Source organism: Xiphophorus maculatus, chromosome 11 (assembly GCF_002775205.1).
Source record: "Xiphophorus maculatus strain JP 163 A chromosome 11, X_maculatus-5.0-male, whole genome shotgun sequence".
In the NCBI taxonomy this organism is placed as follows: domain Eukaryota; kingdom Metazoa; phylum Chordata; class Actinopteri; order Cyprinodontiformes; family Poeciliidae; genus Xiphophorus; species Xiphophorus maculatus.
The window spans coordinates 8,169,810-8,194,845 of NC_036453.1; the positions used below are offsets into that span (position 1 = coordinate 8,169,810).

The window sequence follows — 25,036 nt, forward strand, 5'->3', positions numbered from 1 at the left end:
TTACAATTACGGGAATGAATTACACTTCATCGTGTGGCCCTAATTTCTCTGTCATAAATGAATTAAAAAGAACATTTTTTTTTTGATCCGTTGGTCCTTGAGGGATATTTTTAATTTACGTCTTTGTAGACAATATTAACAATACATGAAAAGATGCATGTGTTTTTATCTTAAATGCAAAATGCATACATATATTTTGTACAGTTTTGGCTTAATTACTGCTCTGAAAATGTTTTGTTTTCTCAGTAAATAACCTGAACATCTCAGTTCTTGGAGAAATTCAGATTAGATGGATCAGTTTCACCACTACTGTGTCCATTTCTGTTTGCAAAAACAATTAACACGAGCAAGGCATTGATTTCCTACCAAAAGGCCCAGCTTGAATGAGCTCGTTAGGAGGATAAAACGCTTTCACATTCCGGTTTTGAAATGTTCCGATGACCGTGAACGCACCGTACATCCTTGTGTGACGTAGGCCTCAGCCAGTTCAAACGTCAGCGTCAGTTCATGAGAACATGTGTTCAGAAAACGCTTTTTCCCGCAGCAGGCTGTTTGTCCAGCGTCATGCATGTCAGTTAGCAGTTAGCAGTTAGCTTGTGTGTCTTAGCGGTGCTGTCTCTTTAAATATCAGGGGGGGGGACAAAAATGACCTCCCTCCCTTAAACTTCACACGTGCCCGTACAGGAGTTGCACGTGCCTCGTCACGCGTGGAACCCCGACTTTCAGAGAGCTTTCTGTGTTTTTTTCCAAACGTGAGGTTTCATGTTCGGCCTACAAGCAGCTGATATGTTTTCAGAGTCTAGAGATCATCCCGTCTGTCTGGCTGGTTAGGCAACTGGAAAGATCAAAGTTGAAGTCAATTATTTATGTTTACTTTGAATTAAAAGCCAAACAGAAATGTCGAAAGATCTCCAACAGGCTTCAGGAACTAAAACTTTAAGGCATTAATAGACAGCCTGGCTACTTGGAAACAAAATTGCGATAATGATTCAATACTTTTGCTCAATGCTGGGATTATCAACTAAACTTGGTGAAGACCCAGTCGTTACATTTGGACCGCAGGTTGCCTCAGCTCCTGCAAAAACACGGCGGCCATGTTTGCACATACAACAAATCTGCTTCTCCTGACCCGCCTGGTTACTTTTAAGAGCTGCACTGCAAAAACACAAAATCCTACCATGTAGTTTTTATCTAGTTTCTACTGAAAAGATCTCAGAGCACCTGAATTAAAAAAGTAACTTTTCAGCAAAATATACCAGCTTATTTAAAGTCAATAATTGATTAATGTTCATTTAAGAAGTAGATTATTTTACTTATATGGACACATCTGCCAGTGAAGCAGTACTTCTAAATTAATATCAAGGACTTATTGACTTAAAGCTAAAAAGTGGCTGTTTGTGTTTTATTTCAAGTGAGCTAATTGGTTTGCTATAAATTCCTGGTCAGACGTTGTGTTTTTCTGAGCCGTCTGTTCGTAGATCTGTGAAGACGTTGGATGTTTATCAAGAACAAAAACAAGTTTTCCAGAAGTGTCATCTTCATGCATTATGAACTTAAAACAAACGTGTTTCTGCATATTTTAGAGAAATCTGCTGCTGCTAGAGAGGAGAGAAACTGAACCTTTCATTACATTAAGCAAGCGTGAGCTTTCTAAGATTAGAGTCATTATTACGCCTTTTACACCAAGAATCATTGGAATAATAATAATAATAATAGGTGAAATATATTTTTGAATTATTATTATTATTATCTTCCACAATTAATCAACTGAAGTTTGACAAGCTTCATTGAGGCCAATTAACTTTTTTAAAGTTGGAGTTGCATTCTTGTTTTTCAGTGCACTGGGGAAAAATTATTTTATTCATCCTTTGAACTGATTTTTGCTTTTTGAAATATGCTATACTTGCTTTAGTTGACTTGACTTGTTTTCAGGTATAATAACAGAAAGTTGAGTGGAAGAAAAAGGTGTAGTACAGACTTGCCTCTGATTGTGTATGTCATAACATAACGTAGCATAACTTAGCATAGCATAACATGATGTAGCATAGCATAGTACAGCACAAAATAACATTAAATGTTTATTAAAATGTTTTTATCCATTTTTAAGGATTATTTTTATTATCTTGAGAAGCTGAATTTTGTTTGCTATTAGCTGAGATCATTACAGAAATAAAATGTTTTAAATATCACACAGGGGGTGATATTTAATATAAAGAATGTAATATTCTCTATATTATTTGTTTAGTTTTGGATGAAATTACTCAAATAAACTCTTATAATATTTCAACTCATCTCAGTTTGGTCATGAAGTTGCAGAAATCGTCTCCATGTTTGTGTTGAAGGATTCAGAGTGAAAGGAACGAATGCAGGAAGTTTAGCTGCAGCTTAAAGTCTCTGAGTTTATGACTAGAGCCTGAAGTTTGTGATCAGCCAGCACAGATCCTGAAAAGACTTTTTCTCCCATGATGCATTGCAGCCAGGATGCGTTACTGTTGTTCAGTCTGAATGAGCCACAGGTGAGGACAGTTTCACATGAGAAACCTGTAAAAGAAAGAATCTATAGAGTACAATCTAACTTCTGAATGAATCTGAAGCCTAATTTCATTTCCTAACATGCACTGTAAAGTTGATCTGTTATGGAAAATTCACATTTTGAAGGTTTTTGTTCTTCCATTTGGGTCTCAGCTGCTTTTAAAAACACAGAAATGTTTCTTTGTGTCTAGAAAATGAGCAGTTTCAAAAACCTTCTAATATTCAGTCACATTCAACGGGCACTGTGCCGTTACCTAGCAGCCTGAGCTGAGCCTGGCCCGTTACCTAGCAACCAAAGAAAAGCTCCAACACCTTCAGCTGCTTTAAAACACTAGAGTATCCAGAAACCACTTGCTGCATTCTGGTTGGTTGTGCAGAAGGCTCCACTAATACATTTCAAAGATGTACTGTTGTATAATTGTGCGTCTGTTGCAGCCATTTTCTTTTCATTTTCCAGCAGCAGCTTGACTGAAATCTCATTATCTAAGAATAATTTAGTGTAAAAATGTGATGAACAGGTTTTGTTTAGACCGCAGACAGATCCTAACCTGTTCAAAGAAGAATAACAGTTCACCTTTAAAGAACTGTGAATAACAGCTTGTGCAGAAACATTCCCTCTCTACAGCAGCGCTTCAGTGGATCACAGAAGAAACTGTAGAGAAATCATCACAGCAACAAACCTGAGAAAAGGTGAGAAAGTTTGTCAGATTTCAACAGTTGGAGAACGACGATCCGGCAGGAGAACGAGGCGAGGCAGACAAGACGGGACCGGTCCGAACTCCTGCTGCTGTTGCTCCCCTTCTGGTCACGTGACTCTGCCGTTTACAGAAACTCACTGTGGATCCTCTGCTGGACTTGATCTGCAGACAAACACGGTTTGGTTTTCCATAGAGAGCGAAGATGGACCAACAAGTTCTGATTTTCTAAATTAACTGGAGCATTTAAGTATATATATTTTTTACTGCAACATTCATAGATTTCTGCTTTTATTTTAATTATGTCAGTTTTGGTCTTCCATAGAAACGATCAGAAAGAAAATACAAAAGAATTTTGACAAAATTTAGATAATTTAGAGAAAGTCAAGTTCAAACATTATGACAAAATATTAGAGCCAGGCTAGGAAAATAAAAACAAATGTAATTACCAGGATAAAGTCATAGCATTTTGAGAATATAGTTCAAATATAATAAAATCATAACATTATGACTTTATTAATATAGTGTTCTAACTATATTATATGAATTATTAATATTATAATAATCAACATATTTATATAGACTTTATTTTCATATAATTTTATTAATATAATATTCAAACTATATTCTCAAAATACTACGACCTCATCCTCACGTTATTTCAACTATTCTCATAATTTAATTTTTATTTTTCTTAGCAAGGCTGCAATGTTCTGTCATACAAACACTCCATAACTTCATTTATGAGACTATATCTTCACCAATGCAGACCGCTGCTATGATATTAAAGTTGAATTTTAATAGATGCATGTGATTTATGGAGCTCAGTTTTTGTTTTCTTGTCGTCACAATGTTCGGTGTGATCAGTCGCTGCAGGCTGATCCACCTGGACGGCCCGGCTGCAGCAGAATCGACTCGCTTTCCGGTTCAGTGCAGGATTTTTTTTTCTATAGAAACACAATCAGTTCACCAACGCAGCAAAACCCGAGCTGAGCTGCGGTCAGAACCAGCCAGGCCGTAACGTGTCACTCCACAGGTTACCTGCAGCGTTCATCAGACACTCTGGGATCATAAAGACGCTGACAGCCGTCCACATGTTGACCTTTGCGACCTCAACTGACCGTCACACCAAGCAGGCAAATCTCCAAATCCTGTCACAGCTGAGTTATTTAACATCAGCTCTGATAACTTTCTGTTTCATTTTCAGTACAAAACCCAAAAATCTGTTTCTGTATCAGCCGTGACTTAAAAACTGCAGGATATTTGAAGGATATCTGCATAAACATTTTGTTTTTCTGCTATTTTATTTGCTCTTTATTAATTTAGATTTTCAAAAGTAAAGTTCTCAGCATTTTTTAAATAATTTCTTAAATTCCTCAGGTTCCCAACAAACTCTGATGTTAAAATGATCTGGTGATAAAAGAAATATTAAACTGTGTAGTTCCACTTTTTAAGCTAATGAGAGCAGGCTGTTAGCTTGTAGCATGCTGCTAGTGGCTGGCTACCGCTAGGCTAACTAGTAGCTAGTTTTAGTGTTATTATGAAGCAACTGAACCAGAGTTGTGTGATAATGTCTCCACTTCCTGAAAGATTTTCTCTAAATAAAGAAGCCAGTTTAACATCTCTGCTGTTAGTCAGAATGTAGCTAGTTTTTACATTTCTAAGTTACAGTGAATGTTTGGGTCTGTTCATATTCCTTTCATATTTACTCTGAATGTAACTTCATTTGAAAATGAACTAAAACATTTAGATGAGTTTTTACCTTACCATGGCTGTAGTTAGAACCCGTTGGCCTGTAGCCTGACATTAGCCAGTTGCTTGCTAAGGTTACATTTATTTCAGGTGTAATTGAATAATTGAGTCAAGGTTGAGAAAGTTTAATTTTTCCTGACCGATATACACTAAATTAATCTTAATTTCAAAATTAACAAATAAAATACAAATAATTTTACCAAAGCTACATTACCTTAGTGTGTAGCTAGCTAGTTATAGCTGGTTGGTCTAAATTAGGCTTCATTTCAAAATAAACTATGAAAGACATTTTTCATAAGCTCCTTTGATATTCCTAAGAGACTGTATCTTATAATAAGCTTTATATGTAAACAGACTTCTTTATTATTTCAACATAGCTACATGTATTTCACCTGATGCTAGCTATGCTACTTTTCTCTTCTTGTTATAACTTTATCTGCTCAATAATAAACTAAAAATGTAAAATTTGATGTAAATCAACAAAATAGTCTGATTTTTGTTGAAAACAGATCTGTGAATTATTGTAGATAGATTATTTTCTAATTTGGCCTGTAGATGATTTATGTTTGAGTAAAAGTCAATGTTTGTGATTCTGGTTTCTCCAAAGCGAAAACAAAAACAGAAACATTGTTAATCATTGGGAATCTATTTTTGGACCTCATTTTTATTTATCTGTCAAAGGTTTTTCCCTAAAAGATGAAAAATGATCCATCTGTAGCAACTTCTGTATCAGATTTATTTAATTCTAGAATAGAGTTCAGGAGGGCCGCACAAAATCCTTCAGAGGGCCGAAATGGCCCCCGGGCCACACTTTAGGCATCCTTGCTGGTCTTAGCTTCATGGTTTGGAGGTTGACTTGTGGGTTATTTATCACAAAGACAGTAACCATTCATTATCTGAGTTACATCGTTACTGTCTTTTATTATAGCCATCACACACACACACACACACACGCACACACACACACACACACACACACACACACACACACACACACACACACACACCACTAACCCTGTTTGCGCAGCTATCTTTGTGGGGACTTTCCATTGACTTCCATTCATTTCTACAGCCTAAATCTTACCCTTACCCTTATCCTAACCCTACCCATTACATACCTAACCAAGGAGCAGTGTGTCCCTACAACGTAGTATATGTCAGGAAAATGGTCCCCACAAGGTATTAGAAACGAATGCGCGCACACACCCACACACACACACCCACACACACTCTCTATCTCTCTCTCTCTCTCCTCCCTGCCCTGTAAACGTGCTCAGCTGATTGTTTGGGGTGTTTTGTTCGGCTCTTTAGCAGAACCCGGCGGCCGAGCAGAAAACTCGGATCAGCAGCTGGTCAGCAAATCGCGGCTGAAAGCCGTTAAACGGTGGATCTGCAGCGTAAGCAGGATGCGCCGGGCCTTTGTGCAGCTAAATAAAGTCTCATTTTCATCAGGTACCAGAGGTCAAAGTTCACATTCAGGATTTGTCTCAGAAATGCAGCAACGGTTTGAACATCGTGAGCTCAAAGTTTCAAACTTTTGTTTCATAGCAGAGATAAAAATGAGGAAGTGACTCAGTTTTACTTTTACTCATTTATGTCATCACAAATTTAGTCACAAAGTAAAAAAGAAGAGTGATTATTATATTTCATCTGAGGATTGTCACTTTAAATAAAAATAAATAAATAAAAAGCTGCAGCATCTTCAGCAGCAGCAAATGAATATCGGCTGGATTGTAAATTTCACTGAAAAAACACATTTATAGATGAACTGAGTTTTTATTTTCAGTTTGTTTCATTTCCTTTTTTATTTTAGTTCACAGATTAAATATCTGTCACATTATCAGCTTCAAATACACTTCAAAAACACATAAATCTATTAAGTATTTTTGGTCTAAATATCCTAGTTCACTTAAAATAAGGAATGACTAACTTATAAACAACTTTATAGCCAGAAACAGGAGCCTGTTTTAAATCAATGATTCCTTAATGTTGATGAAAAAAGTTCCAGATAAACTGGAAGATTATTTCAGTTAGAACAAAACATTTTCCCCAAGTTATAAGGGAAATAACCTGCCAGTGGGACTGGAACTGGGTTGCTAGGTAACGAGCTGGGCCTGGCTGGGGTTGCTAGGTAACGGGCTGGGCCTGGCTGGGGTTGCTAGGTAACAGCGTGAAATAATCTAACTGTGGAACTGGAACTTTTTAAATCAATATTAAGGAATTAAAACAAGTTCTTATAATTTAGTTTCATCTTATTTCCAGTGAATTCAGATATTCAAATAAACAAAAATACTTTGTAATTTTGCAGTAAATTGCAGATAAAAGTTAATTTTAATGTCCATACTGCCAACAGAGATATTGATCCTTTTTATTTAAATTTGACATATCATCAAACTTCTGACCTTTAGCTGGCTCTGAGTTTTTTCCTTTGAATTATTTTCGTCAAACCTTGAACAAAATTTGGATAAGCTTATAAATGTCTACAAATAATACTTTAATAATATGATTTATGGGCTTTCGTCCTAAATAAAGCGCAAAAAAATGTCACTGAGAGCAAATAGGAACCAAACCTTTTTTCAGGTAGATTTAAAAAACTGCAAAAAAAAAAAAAAAATCAAACAAAATTGAAAAAACTAAAGTATTGATTTGACCATAGGTATTAGGCTAGTATCAACCTAATACCAATACTTTGGTATCAATATTATCAACCAGAGCAGATAGATACAGATGCAGCACATTTTTTGTTTGCTTTTTGTCTGTTATCATCTGTTGGTGTTTCACATAAAATCAATAACAATTTTCACAGGTTGGGATTTTCTCCTGGTTTATTGTAATACTTAGTACTTAAGTGGCCAATATTGAAAATAAAGGAAACTTTAGGGAGTTTGACACCAAATCAAATTATGATTCCATGTCAGTCCGGATCATGTCATCCTTTACATACAGTATATTTATATACAAGAAAAAAACAACAGTAGCGGAATAAATACTGGGTCAAAATGTTTATCAGATTCAACTGAAAGATTGAGATTAAAAACTTGAAATTTACCATTTATTTGTAGCTTTTGTTCACCCAGTGACAGAGCGTTTAATTGTTTAGAAACTGAGTCAAGAATATACGGAAGCAGATTAGAGCCACTGAAAAAATAACTCTGACTTTTAATCTCTGAATTCCGAGATTAAAATATTAAAACTCTCACTCGTTCCGTTAACGGAGTCACGGCGGCTCTCTGTCTCCATCTAGCGGTCACATTCTGCCACAGCATCTGGCAGAACCGCGAAAAGCCGTTTTATTTTATGGTTTAGTTATTTTAACTCGGGTCCAAACGGGACAAAACGACCAGATCAAATTGGGTTTACATGACTGTTAAACTGCTACAGAAATAATTCTTGATGTTTATTGGACGTTAGGATTTTTTTTAAACTTATGAATCATCGGAGAAACGAGGGGAAAAAAGAGAAAAGATTTGAGTCATGTGGGGATTTACACCCCAAATGAATCACGACGATGCAACAATCCAAACATCTCCAGGGTTTCTATCATCGGCTGTTAGTTTTCCATTTAGCTTAATGCCTTTGAGGTGAACTGAACCAGAGAAACTCCGTGTTTCAGGCCTCAGCAGGTCCGGCTTTTGTGGGCGGAGGCAGTTCGTGGGCGGCGATAGTTAAAGCAGATTCTGTGGAAGCGGACCTTTAACGCCTTGCAGACTTCCTGAAGCTGCAGAGCCCGGCTGAGATGGCGTTGGTGGGGAAAACCGCGGTGGTGACCGGAGCGGCCATGGGGATCGGAAGAGCTTTGGCGGAGATCCTGCTGGAGAACGGAGCCAAGGTCAGGAAATAACCAGAAAATAACCAGATAATAACCAGAAAATAACCAGATAATAACCAGATAATACTCAGAGCAGGGCTGCTCCTCCATCCTGCAGCTTTCGTCACCCGATCAGAGCCGATCCTGGTCTGGTTCAGTAAAAATGGATCTAAAGGTTTCAGGATGGCTCTGGAGGACCCCGAATCACAAAATACTCACAAAATATTCTGAAACTCTGACACTCATTTTTAATATTTACTTTCCATACGAAGAGGGCAAATTATTTGTTTGTGTTTGCATAATTTAAATTTGAAACTAAAAACCAGAATGTCATAAAAATAGACCTGCGTGAGAAATAAAGAGCAGACTGAAGCTGCATGATTTATTATATTTCAGACTTTGTTTTTGTTGCTCAGATGTTTCTTTTGATCTTTGCCTCCATTTTTTCCTTCCACTAAACCAACAATGTTCGGAGGAATGTTTTGTCATTATACTAAAAATATTCAAATAGTCTTCAAGAATCATAATTGAAATGGCATTACAGCACGAAAACATCCTCAAAGATGAATAACCTTTAAACTGTAATGAACGTTTAACACCAGATCAGGAAGACGTTCTAAATAAAATTAATAAAACAAATAAAATCAGTTATGAAATCTCTGGAAACAAAAAACTGAAAACTTTCATCAGAAAAAAGTAAAAAATCATAGAAACAAACATGATTGAGTTTGTTCGATTAATCATGCGATTAGTTGATTTATTGATTATTGCAACAGACAGAACAAAAGTGAACGATGTTAACGATCCAGTCATTGATTTTAAATCCAGATAAAACAACAAAAGCAGATTTTAGCAACAACAAAATTACTTTTTAGATGTTTTTCATGAAAATGTTTGCATCTGACTTTTGCCAAACTTTCATGTTTTGTTTGTTTTAAGAGTAAAACTGAATAAAATTGATACTGGAGCTAAATTCATCAATAATTATCCTAACTAATAATTAATAATTGCTGCCATTCTACAGGATAAAACATGTTATCGTGTAGAAATGCTCTGGCATCTTTTTAAACAAACACAAAGTTTTGAAATAACTTAGAAGATAAAAAATATCAACAAATGTCCTGAATCATAACTAGTTTTATTTGAGAGTCATGTAAACTCTGCTGCTCTAAATGAGTGTTATTCAGTTAAACTGAAGGCAGAAAAAGTTCTTTGGATTACAAATGAGGTATCAAAACGTGCAGAAAATTCACGCCATTGGAGCTATTACTTTTGGTGGGATTCGGGGTTAACGTGGCGACATAATTCGCAAAAAACTACGAAAAAAACCCCATTATAAGTCAATGGGAAAATCCTTCAAATACCCTATTTTTGAGGATTTTCTGTGTCGTCACGAATTCACGTAGAAATGCCATTCAAATTTCATTTTGTAGATACATCTGTGATGTCTTCGAAAGTGAAGACGGCTTGTCGATACCAATTACGGTTTGTCCACAATTTGCCTCTAAGCGACCCAAAGTTTCTCATTTTTCCTAAAATTAGAGTGAGAGCCAGGGCCTTTAGATCTCGGCTAGAGTGAGAAATGAAGAGAATTTTTCACCCCAAATCATTTTTGAAATCGCCATCACGCCCACAAATATCGCACAATTGGTATCAAAATCGGTCCTCACATTGATACGCATGTCTGCTCCGGTAAAATGTTTTCGAAATTTATCTAGACCGTACGGTTTTCTGTCACGGTGCTTCAGAGCAAAGTCATGCGACAGGATTTTCTGAGGCTGTCTCAGGCTCTCTCCTATATATTTCTCAAACATTTCAGATCTGGGCAAACCATTTCTTTCTCTCATCGCTGTAAATGCTGTGAGTGAGGTAGAGATATGAATCTCGGGACTATTGCAGAAGACACATTGCCCTCTCATACGCTTCAAACGGTTTTCGAATATGTATTACGGTTCCCGAATGGAAAGGATTTGTTCCCAATGCTTTTTTTCAGTAAAACTGGCTGGCTCAAACAGAGAATTGTCTGCCCCAGCCTCTCTCACTAACAGTTCACACTTTGGTGAGAAACTTATTTACCATAGCAACGGAACTCAAGAGGCTATTGGCTGCTGATTAGGACTACAAATACGCATCACTGTAGTTCTATCTATGGTGGAACACTCAGTTGAAACAGATCAGGACTGAACTGGCCTTTACAACTAATTGCTGCTATGGGCTGTATATAACTGATTTAACTCAGTAACTGTTACACATGGGATTAGTTCGGAACTTTAAAATGAAGCATAATAATAATTTCAAAATAAAAGCCTTGAATATTTTTAAATCAGGTAATTGCTCTGTTGAGCATTATATAACTGATTTAACCCAATGACTGTTATACATGGGATTAGTTTGGACCTTTGAAATGAAGCTCAACAAAAAATTTCAAAATAAAAACCTTGACAATTTTTACATGAGATTATTGCTCTTTTGAGCATTATATAACTGATTTTATCCAATGACTGTTACACATGGTATTAGTTTGGACCTTTCAAATGAAGCATACTGAAAATTTCAAATTAAAAGCCTTGAAAATTTTTAGATCAGGTATTTGCTCTTTTCGCATTATGTGATTTTTTTATCCAAAGCACTGATACATATAGGATTAGATTGGTGCTTTGAAATGAAGCTTAACAAAAATTTCAAAATAAAAGCCTTGAATATTTTTACATCAACTACTTGCGTTTTCAGCATTATATAACTGATTTAACCCAATGACTATTACACATGGGATTAGTTTGGCCCTTTGAAATGAAGTTTAACAAAAATTCCAAAATAAAAGCCTTGACAAATTTTAAATCATACTGAATGGTGCACGTCCACCTTACTTAACGTTCTTGTGATTCTCCACATGCTATTGATTACATTGCAGCGTTCTTTAGCATCGATGCTAATTTCTAGCATGACAACGCCGGGCCCATACCGACGGACACGCTTTGGCAGGCCCCGGTTAAATTTCTTCAGAAATTTTCTAGTTTATTGTTTTTCTCTTTCTAAAAACTGAATGACTAAAGTTTCAGTTTGGTGTTTTGGTCTCTAAACTGTTTTTGAAGGATAATTTTGTTTACAGAAATTTTATAATTCACATTATTTGTTGTTTCTGTTTTGTATTTTTATTTGGGATATGTAAAATATTTGGCGACGTGGGCTCAATTCCCGGCCTGGTGACCTTTGCCCCCCTGTCGTCCTCTTCTCTCATTGCCCACAGAGCCAACAGAGCCTCAACAAAAGGAATTAAATCTGTGAGATTGTTGTGTTCCTGCATTATTATGACATATTAGTGGAAGATGGTCTCAAAACAATAATGATATCGTTTATCGTGATAACTTGTGAGACGACTTATCGTCCAGATAAATGTTATCATGACAGGCGAATGAAAGTGGAAGGAAAATGATAAAACAGATTTTTGCTAATAAAAAACATTCAGAAAGTTTAATTTATAAATATGCAATAAAAACATCCAGGGCTTCCAATAAGAACAAAAGGTTACAGTTAATCAGGTTTGACCTTTGACCTGGAGCGATCTTTGGTAAATGATTCCTATGGATGGATGAGAAACAAAAACATTTTAATTTTCCAACAGAATCAGTGAAACGAAGAATCAGGAGCTTTAAAGTTTCTTATTTACAGAGAGAAAATGTGAAACGTCATTAAAACGAGACACAGTCAGCAGAAATGCAGTGAAATTAATCACATTATGTCTGATAATCATTATTGGCTTTAAATCTCAAAATCAAACTGCAAACATCAGAAAAATCTGTTTCAATAATCTGTTTGTTTCACAGCCATATTTTGCCAGATTTTATAAGTAGAAGACGTAAAAACATCATTTAGCAAAATGTTCCAACTAAAGAGAAGAAAGTTTGAAACTCTTTTAAAAAAATATGAGACAGAAAAAAATCAATCTCTCTGTCAGAAACAACCAATCAGAGCCAGGAGGAGGGACTTAGCGCTGTCAATCATGCTCAGGTACACGCTGCGTCATTACTGCTGATGCTACCCATCACTGCTGGTGAACTTGCAGGATGTGAGCAGTGCATACACATCCTGATTGGCAGCGCTAAGACCCTCCCCCTCTCTCTGATAGGTTGATTCTGACTGAGCGGTGAGTTTCTGCAGGAGGCAGTAGAGCCACACTAAGAAAATAACTAAACATACAATTATCAGAGCAAAGTCGTAGTTTTACTACATTATTCTCATAATGTTACAACTCTCAAAATATTATGACTTATTATTATTATTACAGGTTTATTCTATTAATTGTATGACCTTTTTATAGTCATTCTTTTATTTTTTTATTGGTACGTCCCTAAAACTGCGTCATACAAACCAGTTTGATTTTTCTCCACTGATTATCTGAATCATACTGACAGTTTTAACCGACATGTGAAAAACATATTTTTATAAAAGTTACACTCTGCAGCTTTAATAAACAATGTTTTCTGTTGTTGTGCTGTTTTAAATGTTGCACAGCGGCTAAAGATAACGCTCCAAAGAAATTCAAATTAAAAGAGTTTGTTGATCCCAGAGGGAAATTATATTCAAATCCAAAATGATGTTGTGACTCAGATTAGTTCAGATTATTTCAGTCTGTTATTCCAGGCTCAACAGGTTTTAGTGACACATTTGATCTGTTTAGGTTTTGAGTTAAACCAGGAGATTAGAGACCAATTAATAATCATCTTGGTGTTTATGTTTACTAACAGGAACAAACAGCAGAAAAAATGATCTAAACTAGAAAAGAAATCAATATTTTGGTTGAATGTCTTCAGTTTGATGAGCTTTATGGATCCGACTGGAAACGCTTCAATAAATAAAGAAAAGAATAAAAATGTCTCTGTGTTACAACCAATCACATTAATCAAGATGATTACTGAAATTATCCCAAATTTAGTAAATGATTATTTATTAATCAGTGTCAGTTTGAGCTTCTCCTGGTTCCCACTCTGTTAGTCTATTAATCAACTTTAACATCCAGTTATTGATTAGTTAATAATAGTCCCCAGATAATCTCTGCTCTGTATTGATGTTAATCCAGAAACTTTTCTCATGTTGATGTTTGAAGGATTTTTAGCTGCAGATGATCAAATATTCACTACAGGAATGAAATGATTGACTTTTAGGCAATAAAGTTTTTTTTCTTATTCAAAAAAGGAATTAAATTATGTATTTTTATTTTTTAATATTGTATAAACTAAATTGAATTGGTTAAATAACAGATATAATATAATATATAATAATGATAGAATGTTACATAAATGCTCTCATCTAGTTTGTTAAACTCAGAGTTAATTTGAAGATCAGAATCTTGTTCTGGTCTCTGCAGGTCACTCACACCCACTGAAGGTGTTTAACATGTTCTACCTGTGCAGGTGGCTCTGCTGGACATTAATGAGGCTGCAGCAGAGCGCCCCCTGCAGGCGCTGGAGCAGCACTTCGGGGCAGAGAAGACCATCTTCCTGAAGTGTGACGTTGAATCCGAGGAGCAGATCAGAGGTAGCGTGTTAAAACACGGAGCCGAGCTGAAAGCCGGGAGCTTTTCCACAACATCTGTCAGGAACCAGAAAGACGACAAACAGGATCAGGTTTCTGTTACACAACTGTTTCTCTGGAAACATGGAAACATCTGGAAACATCCGAGAGTGTCTGAAAACATCTGGAAAGGGTCAAACTCCGACATATTTTTCTCTGTTTGTGTGGCTGGATCCCCATTAGCGGTTACCATAGCAACAGCTAATGTCCACATCATATAAACAGTTATAGACATTTAACATGAGAAACATAGAATATGAAATGTGCAGCTATAACACGGTATAATAAGTAGCAGAACGTTTTAAAAGCTCCAGCAGATTAAAAACAGAAGAAGGAACTGATTCGTTTCTGTTCAGCGTTCCTGTTGCATGCTGGGAAAGTAAAACTTTTTATTAAATCCTTATATTAAAATTGAGTCAAGATTGGGGCGTGCTGTGGTGGTGTAGCGGTTAGCGCGACCCGTATTTGGAGGCCTTCAGTCCTCGACGCGGCCGTCGGGGCCGTCGCGGGTTCGACTCCCGGACCCGACGACATTTGCCGCATGTCTCCCCGTTTCCTGTCAGCCTGCTGTCATATAAGGGACACTAGAGCCACAAAATACCCCCTGGAGGGGTAAAAAAAAAAAATTGAGTCAAGATTTGTTAAATAAAAGATGATTGGTATCTTACATATTTAAATAGAAAAATCATAAGAGGGATTTAACTTCTCCTTTATTTTAACGAAGCTAGTGCTTTATGCTGCTGATAGTCCAGGATGTTGATTTGATTTTAATATGTTGTTCTGATTTTTTATGTTGTCAGAAACAACCAGTTAATGTTGAACTAGTTGCTTCATTTGTCCAGTTTCTAGTTATTCTTGAATTTCATGACGCCTGTCAGCGCCCTCTACAGGTCCTATTACAAACTGACCTTTTTTATGTTTTTATTTTTTGAAACATGAAATAAAAATTTGACAGTTTGAATTTCTAGTCATGTAAAGAGATATTTTCTTTGGTTGCTAGTGGAAATGTAATTACATAAACCTGTGAGAACGGACCAATCAGAGTCTGTCTTTGTGAAACACAACTTAAAAAAAATAAACAGTATTATTCTAATTAATGAGAAAACTGAGTGTCACTTTGACCGGCGGAGGCTCTGCGTTTAATGAAGGAAGTGAGGCAACAAATGTCTTTGAGGTGGATTTATTTGGGAGCTCCAAATCTTCATTACACCAGCACCCTTCCCTCCTTAGTGAAACAAAGAAGCTGACATTTATACCTGAGGCAAGTTCCAACACTTACACCAGGTAAAGGGGTGATCCAAAAAGAAAAGACAAACAAACACTACTTACACAAACCTAACAATAAATGATCCAACAAATATTTACATGCATGCAAATTATTAAAATTAAACTAATCTAAAGTCAATCAAAAGTAAATATAACTAAATATAAATCTCCTCAGAGTATTCCCCCTCTTAATGGAAGTTGGTATGCTCCAGGAGCATTCGTCTCCCTCTCTGATCCACCTTGCTGAGACACACCCAGAAAGGCAAATACTCAATTAACTCAAATTGAACTAATCTAAATCAAAACGAACTGACATTTCCCCCTCTCTCCCACATTCTCCGAACAGGAAAGATGGCCAGTCTCCCCCCCACAAAGAATGTTCACCAAATGTCACAATATAACTAAACAAAAACTAATACAAACACATTTGAACTGAAAACAACATAATATCAATAATCAACATGGGATGGAACCCATGGTCTCCATCACATTTCCTCTCCCGTCACCCAGGACAACAGTACTCAGTCCTCGAACATCCGGGACAGAGAGTCAGCCACAAGGTTAGACTTCCCTGACCGGTACAGCACTGTAAAATCAAAAGGTTGTAGTGACAGATACCATCTTGCAATGCGCATATTAGAGTCTTTCATTTGGTGTAGCCATGTCAGCGCTCGATGATCTGACTCCAGGGTAAAATGGCGGCCCAACAGATAGTACCGCAGTGATTCCACTGCCCACTTAACTGCAAGGCATTCTTTTTCGACTGTGGAATACCTGGTCTCTCTGTCTTGAAGCTTCCTACTGAGGAAAACAATAGGATGTCTCTCACCATCAATGTCCTGCAGCAATACAGCACCAAGGCCTACTCCAGAGGCGTCAGTTTGCAATATAAACGGTTCATCAAAGTCTGGACTGTAGAGAACAGAGTCACTGGAAATTGCAGACTTCAGGTCCCTGAAAGCTTTGTCACACCCCTCAGTCCACTGTACTTTATTTGGTGCAGAGACTTTTGTTAAATCTGTAAGAACAGCAGCCCTGTCTGCGAAATGGGGAATGAACTTACTATACCACCCCACTAACCCAACAAAGGCACGGACCTTCCTTTTAGTCGTAGGAACTGGGTATGCATGAATCGCTTCTACTTTTCCCACTTGAGGTCTAACTTGGCCATGTCCCACCACATAGCCCAGGTACTCTACCTGCCTCTGAGCCAACTTACATTTATTAGGGTTAATGGTAAGGCCCGCATATCTAATGAGCTGTAAAACATGCTGCAAGTGATGAACATGCTCCTCCCACGTCTGGCTGAAAACCACCACGTCATCCAGGTATGCCGCAGCAAAGTCAGATGCCTCCCTCAGCACCTGGTCCATGAGGCGCTGAAATGTCGCTGGTGCCCCCTGCAGGCCAAAGGGCATCACCCTAAACTGAAAAACCCCACATGGTGTTTTAAACGCAGTCAGTTCTTTCGCCTCTGATGCCAAGGCCAGCTGCCAGTAGCCCTTACTGAGGTCAAGTGTGGTAATAAAATTGCATCTCCCAACTCTCTCCAACAGTTCATCAATGCGAGGCATTGGATAAGGGTCAAATTTAGAGACACTATTTAGGTATCTAAAATCAATACAAAACCTTAAAGTGCCATCCTTTTTTGGTACTAGCACTACTGGACTGCACCATTCACTCACAGAGGGCTCAATGACCCCCAGCTCCAACATGAACTGTATCTCGTTCTTGAGTTGTGGGACGAGACGTTCCGGAACCCTGTAGAACTTCCTGCGAGGTACAGCATCGTCTCTGAGGTGAACCCTGTGTTTCATCAGGCTTGTGAACCCAGGTTTTTCCTGAAACAACTCTGGATCCAAAAGGGGTTTCATGTCCTGCTGTTGGGATGGCTGAAGATGAGAGAGAGAAATTGCAACAGGTGCGGAGCTACAGGCTGGAAAAAATAGCTCATCTTCCTCCTCATCGTCCACCACACGCACAAAGAGTTGCGGTACAACAGTGTCTGCATGCTCCTTATTCTGCATTGGGACCTGTTGAGATGACTGAGAAACAGACGGCATTGCAAACTGTTGTGGTGAATCGTGGTATTGTTTCAAAAGATTAACATGGAAAGTCTGATGTTTCTTCTTCCTGTCTGGCATATACAGTTCATAATTAAGCTTCCCAACACATCGTGTGACCTCATAAGGTCCCTGCCATTTCGTGAGAAGCTTATTATCACTGGTGGGGAGCAACAACACCACTTTCTGTCCAGGATGAAAACTCCTCTCCCTGGCCTTTTTATCGTACCAGGTTTTTTGTTTTGCTTGAGCAGTTGTCATGTGTTGATGTGCCATTACAGCCATTTGTTCAAGTCTCTCTCTCATTTTTATCACATAAGACACCACATGCTCACCCGATGGACTTGGGCTTTCCCATTGCTCTTTAAGAAGATCCAACGGCCCCCGCACTTGTCGTCCATACAGCAGCTCGAATGGAGAGAATCCAGTTGACGCTTGTGGAACTTCTCGATATGCAAAAAGCATATAGGGCAGCCATTTGTCCCACTCTGTGCCAGTCTCTGTAACAAACTTGCGCAACATGTTCTTCAGTGTTTGGTTAAAACGTTCAACCAGTCCATCTGACTGGGGTTGGTACGGGGTGGTGTTTATACCCTTTATACCCAACAACTGATAGACCTGCTTCAAAAGGTTTGACAGGAAATTAGTCCCGCAGTCTGTAAGGATCTCTCTAGGAATGCCTACCCGTGAAAACAGATGAAGCAAACAGTTAGCTACTTGTTTAGCTTTCACTGATCTCAAAGGAAAAGCTTCAGGGTATCTTGTAGCATAATCACAGATAACCAGAATGTAACGGTTACCAGAGGAGCTTCTCCCCAGGGGACCTACAACATCCATTCCTATCCTTTCAAATGGTGTTTCTATGATAGGTAATGGCTGTAGAAGTGCTTTAGAAACACCTCTGTTCGTAGTTAACTGACACGTGTGACAGGAAGAGCAGAACTGTTGCACCTGTGTGTACATGCCTGGCCACACAAACCGACTCGCTATTCTATGAAGGGATTTCTGAAATCCCAGGTGCCCGGCCCAAGGAACTGAATGAGCCAGTTCCATCACTTTTCCCCTTAGCTGCTGTGGTAAAGCAATGGCTTCCGATCTACCCTTAACCTGATAAAGGACACCATTCTTCACAACATAAGTTTCATCTTCCAAGGCATTTAGTTTACCCTGCTTCTTTCCCTCTACTTCTGTAACCTTATCAAACCATGGTTTTAATGTTGGGTCCGATCTCTGATGGGCAGAAATATCTGAAGGAATATCAAAGTCAAATAAAGGGCAAGGTTTCATTTTACCTTCCACCTCCATTCTGGCCGAACCCAAAAACTTCTCCTTTCTTCTTTGTGCTCTGGATTTGGATGGTTTTACACCACCCACCTCCAGTTCTACATCATAGAATGGTAATTCCTTAAGTGAGTTCTGTACTGCCTGGGCTCTAGTAGTGACCAAGCTACAGATTGGGGAGGAAAGTTCTGCTCCTGCCACTATGGGGACATGTTTTTGGAAGAGTGTAGTGTTCTGAGTCTTGACCTGGGATCCCTCATGGCCATCAGTTTGAGTCAAATGTCCAGCTGCTGTGTTCGACACTAAATCAGTCAAAGTGGGGACATCCAAGCCCAAAATGACAGCATAAGGAAGCCTTGAAGCTAATGCTACAGGTAATAGAAATGTCTGACCGCCTATAGTTAGATAAATCTCAGCTACAGGATACTCCATTTCATCACCGTGAATACAACTTATTTTTGTCTTAGCATCACCCCACAGTTCTCCTGGCACTAAGCTAGACAGGACCACAGACTTAAAACTTCCTGTGTCTAACAAAGCTGTTTCACGTTGACCATTAACCAACACAGGGACTGTGTGAGCAGATTCAGGGGCAGGGGATGGGGAGGGTGGTCTGGGAACCGAACAGAGAAGAGAGGGCTTACTTCGTATAGTGGCAGGACATGTGTACTGTGTATGACCCATTCTGTTACACTGAAAACACCTGACATCTGGTCTTGAGGAAGAGTAGTTCTTAGCAGGGTTGGGTTTAGCAACAGAAAATGACTTTGTAGCTGAATAACTCCTAGTCTGACCTAGCGCACCACCCCTTTCACCCCCATCAGACTTACTTCTTCCCGTAGGAAAGTTTTCACGGCCAAAGTGGGCTCTTCTGGTCCCTGTCCTTGCTGACAAGAAGACTTCTGCCAAACTTGCCGCCTCCTCTGCAGATGTTGGGGCTCGTTCCCGGATCCACACCTCCAAGTCCGGATTCACCATCCTCAGGAACTGCTCCATGATCATCAGTTCTGAAATGTTCTTCACTGTAGAAGTCTCTGGTTTAACCCACTTATAGAACATGTCTTTGAGCCGAACATAAAGTTCTTTCGGCGTCTCACCCTGATGAATGTCCAGGGATCGAAACCTCCTTCTATAGGTGTCGGCAGTTATCTCATATTTGGTCAGAACGGCATCTTTCACCTTGTCATACATGTGAGAATCAGCAATGTCCATCAGCACATAAGCACTACGTGCTTTCCCAGTAAGTAGCGGAACCAGTCGGACTGCCCACTCCTCTTTAGGCCAATGACAGACCTTAGCTATCCTTTCAAAAGTTGTCAAGAAGTGCTCCACATCATCATCAGAAGCCAATGGAAGCAGCTTTGGCTCCCTCTGTGTGGCTGGAAGCTGGAAAGACATCTGACTTCGTCCATCATCATGGCTGTCGCTGTCGTCATCATGAGTGTGAGGATCCTCCTCCAAAAAGTCACCCTCATGTTGTCGTTCCTCCTTCAATTCCTCCACATGAGTCTGGAGTTGTCGAAACTGTTGTTGTAAATTCTTCCATCTTACTTCTTGGCGTGCTGATTCCTTCTCAATCTGCTGGTCTCGGGCAGTTTGAGACTGCATCAGTGACTTGATGAGGCTAGCCAGCTGATCCAGTTTGTCATCAGCGCTAGCACCAGCAGCTGCTTCAGCTCCACTCATAGCAGCACTACTCTCCGGATTCTCAGTTTCATTACTTCTTTTACCACCTCTTGTCATCATCGTCTCATTGTTCCTCCAAAAGCCACACTTCTGACACCATTTGTCACTTTGACCGGCGGAGGCTCTGCGTTTAATGAAGGAAGTGAGGCAACAAATGTCTTTGAGGTGGATTTATTTGGGAGCTCCAAATCTTCATTACACCAGCACCCTTCCCTCCTTAGTGAAACAAAGAAGCTGACATTTATACCTGAGGCAAGTTCCAACACTTACACCAGGTAAAGGGGTGATCCAAAAAGAAAAGACAAACAAACACTACTTACACAAACCTAACAATAAATGATCCAACAAATATTTACATGCATGCAAATTATTAAAATTAAACTAATCTAAAGTCAATCAAAAGTAAATATAACTAAATATAAATCTCCTCAGAGTATTCCCCCTCTTAATGGAAGTTGGTATGCTCCAGGAGCATTCGTCTCCCTCTCTGATCCACCTTGCTGAGACACACCCAGAAAGGCAAATACTCAATTAACTCAAATTGAACTAATCTAAATCAAAACGAACTGACATTTCCCCCTCTCTCCCACATTCTCCGAACAGGAAAGATGGCCAGTCTCCCCCCCACAAAGAATGTTCACCAAATGTCACAATATAACTAAACAAAAACTAATACAAACACATTTGAACTGAAAACAACATAATATCAATAATCAACATGGGATGGAACCCATGGTCTCCATCACACTGAGATTGTTTAACAGGTAAATAAAACAATAAAACTGACTAAATATTTACCACATATAGAAAGACAAGCATCTACCCATGTTTCCTTTATAAATTATGAATTAATATGATTTAAAGCTAAATCTAACTTCCCTTTGGGATCAATGAAATGTTTCTGAATTGTTTTTTTTATTTTATACCTAAATATGGTTCGTAAATCAGATAAGGCTTCCATTAACTCACTGCTGTGGTTTTTAGCTGAATATTGAAGGAACAAAACTTGAATTAATTAACTAAACTAAACCATAAACTGCTGTTTTTCTCTGCAGCTGCATTTAAGAAAACTGTAGAAATCTTCGGGGGAATCGACATTTTATGCAACAACGCCGGCGTCCTGAACGAAACCAGCTGGGAGAAAACCATTTCCATCAACCTGGTGAGTGGACGTTAAAAATACTTCTCTGAACATCTCATCATCAGTTCCAGTGTTTAGGTGAGATGTGTGTGTGTGTGTGTTTCAGATGGGTGTGATCAGAGGGACCTACGTGGCTCTGGAGCAGATGAACCAGCTGAGCGGCGGCCGCGGCGGAGTCATCATCAACATGGCCTCCATGGCAGGTAAACGTTCAGCTGGAAATAAAAAATCAAACATCTGACTGCCTGTGTTTTGGTCTTTAAATTGGTTTTGTCAGAAATAAGGTGGATTATCTTTGTTTTTTGAGGAATCGGTCCGTTGCTGAGCTGCCCCTCTTACACAGCAAGCAAGTTTGGAGTGGTGGGATTCACCCGAGCCATGGCCGTAAGGAAACACTCTGATATTAATTATATACCACAGGTTAATCATCAGCTGTTGATGCTGTCTGCAGCTATAATTTAGTAACTGATTGTTAATTAGAGCATAGACCAAAAAATATTTTCTAGAAGAACGCAGTCAGAGCAGTAAATAAACCAAAACTGTACAATAATATGTACATTTTGTGTTTAATCTCCACTTAATCTCTTTTTTCTGTCCAATTATTAGTCAGCTAATCCATAAACAGATCTGAACTTTTCTCATGTTGATGTAAGAAATTTGTTTTTATCTGCTGATTCATCTTTAGTAGAAATTATCAAACTAAAGGTCACATTTTAGGAAATAAAATGTTTGTTTTTATTTAAAAAAATACATTATTTGTTCATTTGCATCTATTGAAGTATTTCTAATATTATAGAACCTGCCAATTTTTCTGTCTGATTGTCAGAATAATCAATAGAGTAATTGATTACTAAAATAGTCAACCCTACAGAAAAGAACATTAACTATTTTAAAAGCCTTTCATTATTTCTCTTTAATTCTCCAAACTTTTCATAAAAATTAGGAAAAACAAAGATTTGTTTTAAAGTGCAGAGCATTGAGCGGTAAGACCAGCTGACCAACTGTGCTGGAGTTCTGCTTGGGTTGCTAGGTAACAGTCCAGGCTGGCTGGGGTTGCTAGGCAACGGCACAGCGTCCATAGAATGACTCAAGAATTTTCCAGACACCAAAAAACATGAACGTTAAATTTATATAAAAAGTCAATATCTCTATTAAAGACATTAACTTAGGTCTAGATAAAAAATTGTAATCATTAAATAAGATAAAAATAGAAACTACAAATATAAGTCACAGACTTAGGAAAAGGTTCCACATTCTGGACTTAAACCCAGCAGACATACCTGTTAGTAACAGGATGACATTTATGGAATCACGTAATCTCCACATAAATCTGTACAATTGTTGCACCTATTTTAAATCAAATTAATCATGAGTGATTGCCAAAAACAGCTGGGTGGATTTTTAAAAAGCTCAGCCTGCTGTAGAAACAGTAGAGAACAGAATGAAAGAACAAAATGTGAATTTTTAATAACATGTCCCCATTAAGAAATGGTCAGAAACATGTCAGACAGCTGTGACTGCTTCTAGATGGTTCTGTGAAGATAAAGGTCATTTTATTTATATAGCACATTTTCAGCAACAAGGCAATACAAAGAGCTTTACAGGAATTAAAAGGAAATACAAACAAAATAACAAACCAAAAGAAAGAGCAAAAGAAGAAAAAGCTAATAATGTTGATCCAAAGTGAATAAACTAGATGCTCTTATTCAGGGTTGGTAGATAAGCATCAGTAAGTATCCAAAGGACTTTCTGAGTATGCTCTACATTTTTAAGAGTTATGAGTACTGCACAGTTTCTAAGTAATAATAAAAACTAAATGTCCCTGTTCTGGAAGAAAGTTTTAAATATTCTCTATGGTTCTGGATGAGATCTGGATGGGATCTGGGTGGTTCTGGATAGTTCTGGGTGGTTCTGGATGGGATCTGGATGGTTCTGGATGGGATCTGGATGGGTTCTGGGTGGTTCTGGATGGGATCTGGGTGGTTCTGGATGGGATCTGGATGGGTTCTGGATGGGATCTGGATGGGATCTGGGTGGTTCTGGATGGGATCTGGGTGGTTCTGGATGGGATCTGGATGGGTTCTGGATGGGATCTGGATGGGATCTGGGTGGTTCTGGATGGGATCTGGGTGGTTCTGGATGGGATCTGGATGGGATCTGGGTGGTTCTGGATGGGATCTGGATGGGATCTGGATGGGTTCTGGATGGGACCTGGGAGGAAAACCGTGTTGTTTGTTTTCAGGCTGCCTCTGAGGCTTCTGGGTACGGCATTCGGTTCAACGCGGTTTGCCCTGGCTTCGTGCAAACCGACCTGATAACCAACATCCCGGTTCGGCTGGGTCAGTTCTCCAACCTGGCCGCCGCCACACACAAACTGGTTGACGTGATGGGGACGATAGCGTAAGTGGACGCTTTGAAATGGTTTTAATCTGCTTTTTACTCCTTTTGTTGACATTCCTCTGATGGTTTCAGGGTTTCTGATGTCGCCGCCGCCGCCTTGGAGCTGCTGATAGACGACACGAAGAACGGAGAGGCCCTGCTGGTCTTACAGAGTGGAGCCACGTACATGCAGTTCCCTACATTCAATCCAACACAAAATAAACCCTTATAATACGAACAGTAACCAACATCTGGATTCAGTTCTGCAAAAAACCCATCAGGCCTGCTGTGGTCTTAAATACCAAAGATCACAGCTCCTCTTTTTGCCACATCCATCCATCCATCCATCCATTTTCTGTTCACCCTTGTCCCTAATGGGGTCGGGAGGGTTGCTGGTGCCCATCTCCAGCTACGTTCCGGGCGAGAGGCGGGGTACACCCTGGACAGGTCGCCAGTCTGTCGCAGGGCAACACAGAGACATACAGGACAAACAACCATGCACACACACACTCACACCTAGGGAGAATTTAGAGAAACCAATTGACCTGACAGTCATGTTTTTGGACTGTGGGAGGAAGCCGGAGTACCCGGAGAGAACCCACGCATGCACAGGGAGAACATGCAAACTCCATGCAGAAAGACCCCGGCCGGGAATCGAACCCAGGACCTTCTTGCTGCAAGGCAACAGTGCTACCAACTGCGCCACTGTGCAGCCTTTTTGCCACATTGTTTCTATAATTTACTTTTTCTCTTGTTTCTAGTCATTTTCTACCACTGTTTGAAACCCAAGCTAAGGAAATAAAGAAATTAACAGCATTATAGTAAAGAATCATTCTACGGCATTTATTGACAGACATTTTGG

The 25,036-nt window shown here is 38.9% G+C and overlaps 1 protein-coding gene across 1 annotated transcript; it reads left to right on the plus strand.

Annotated features, from left to right (window-relative positions):
- Positions 1–7,905: 7,905 nt before the first annotated feature.
- Positions 7,906–24,578, plus strand: LOC102219275 (15-hydroxyprostaglandin dehydrogenase [NAD(+)]-like). Its single transcript, XM_005814333.2, has 7 exons — positions 7,906–8,808; positions 14,199–14,322; positions 21,710–21,816; positions 21,902–21,998; positions 22,103–22,179; positions 24,038–24,195; positions 24,268–24,578. The coding sequence occupies exons 1-7, from the start codon at positions 8,716–8,718 to the stop codon at positions 24,404–24,406; spliced, it is 795 nt and encodes a 264-aa protein (XP_005814390.1). The 5' UTR covers positions 7,906–8,715; the 3' UTR covers positions 24,407–24,578.
- Positions 24,579–25,036: the final 458 nt, after the last annotated feature.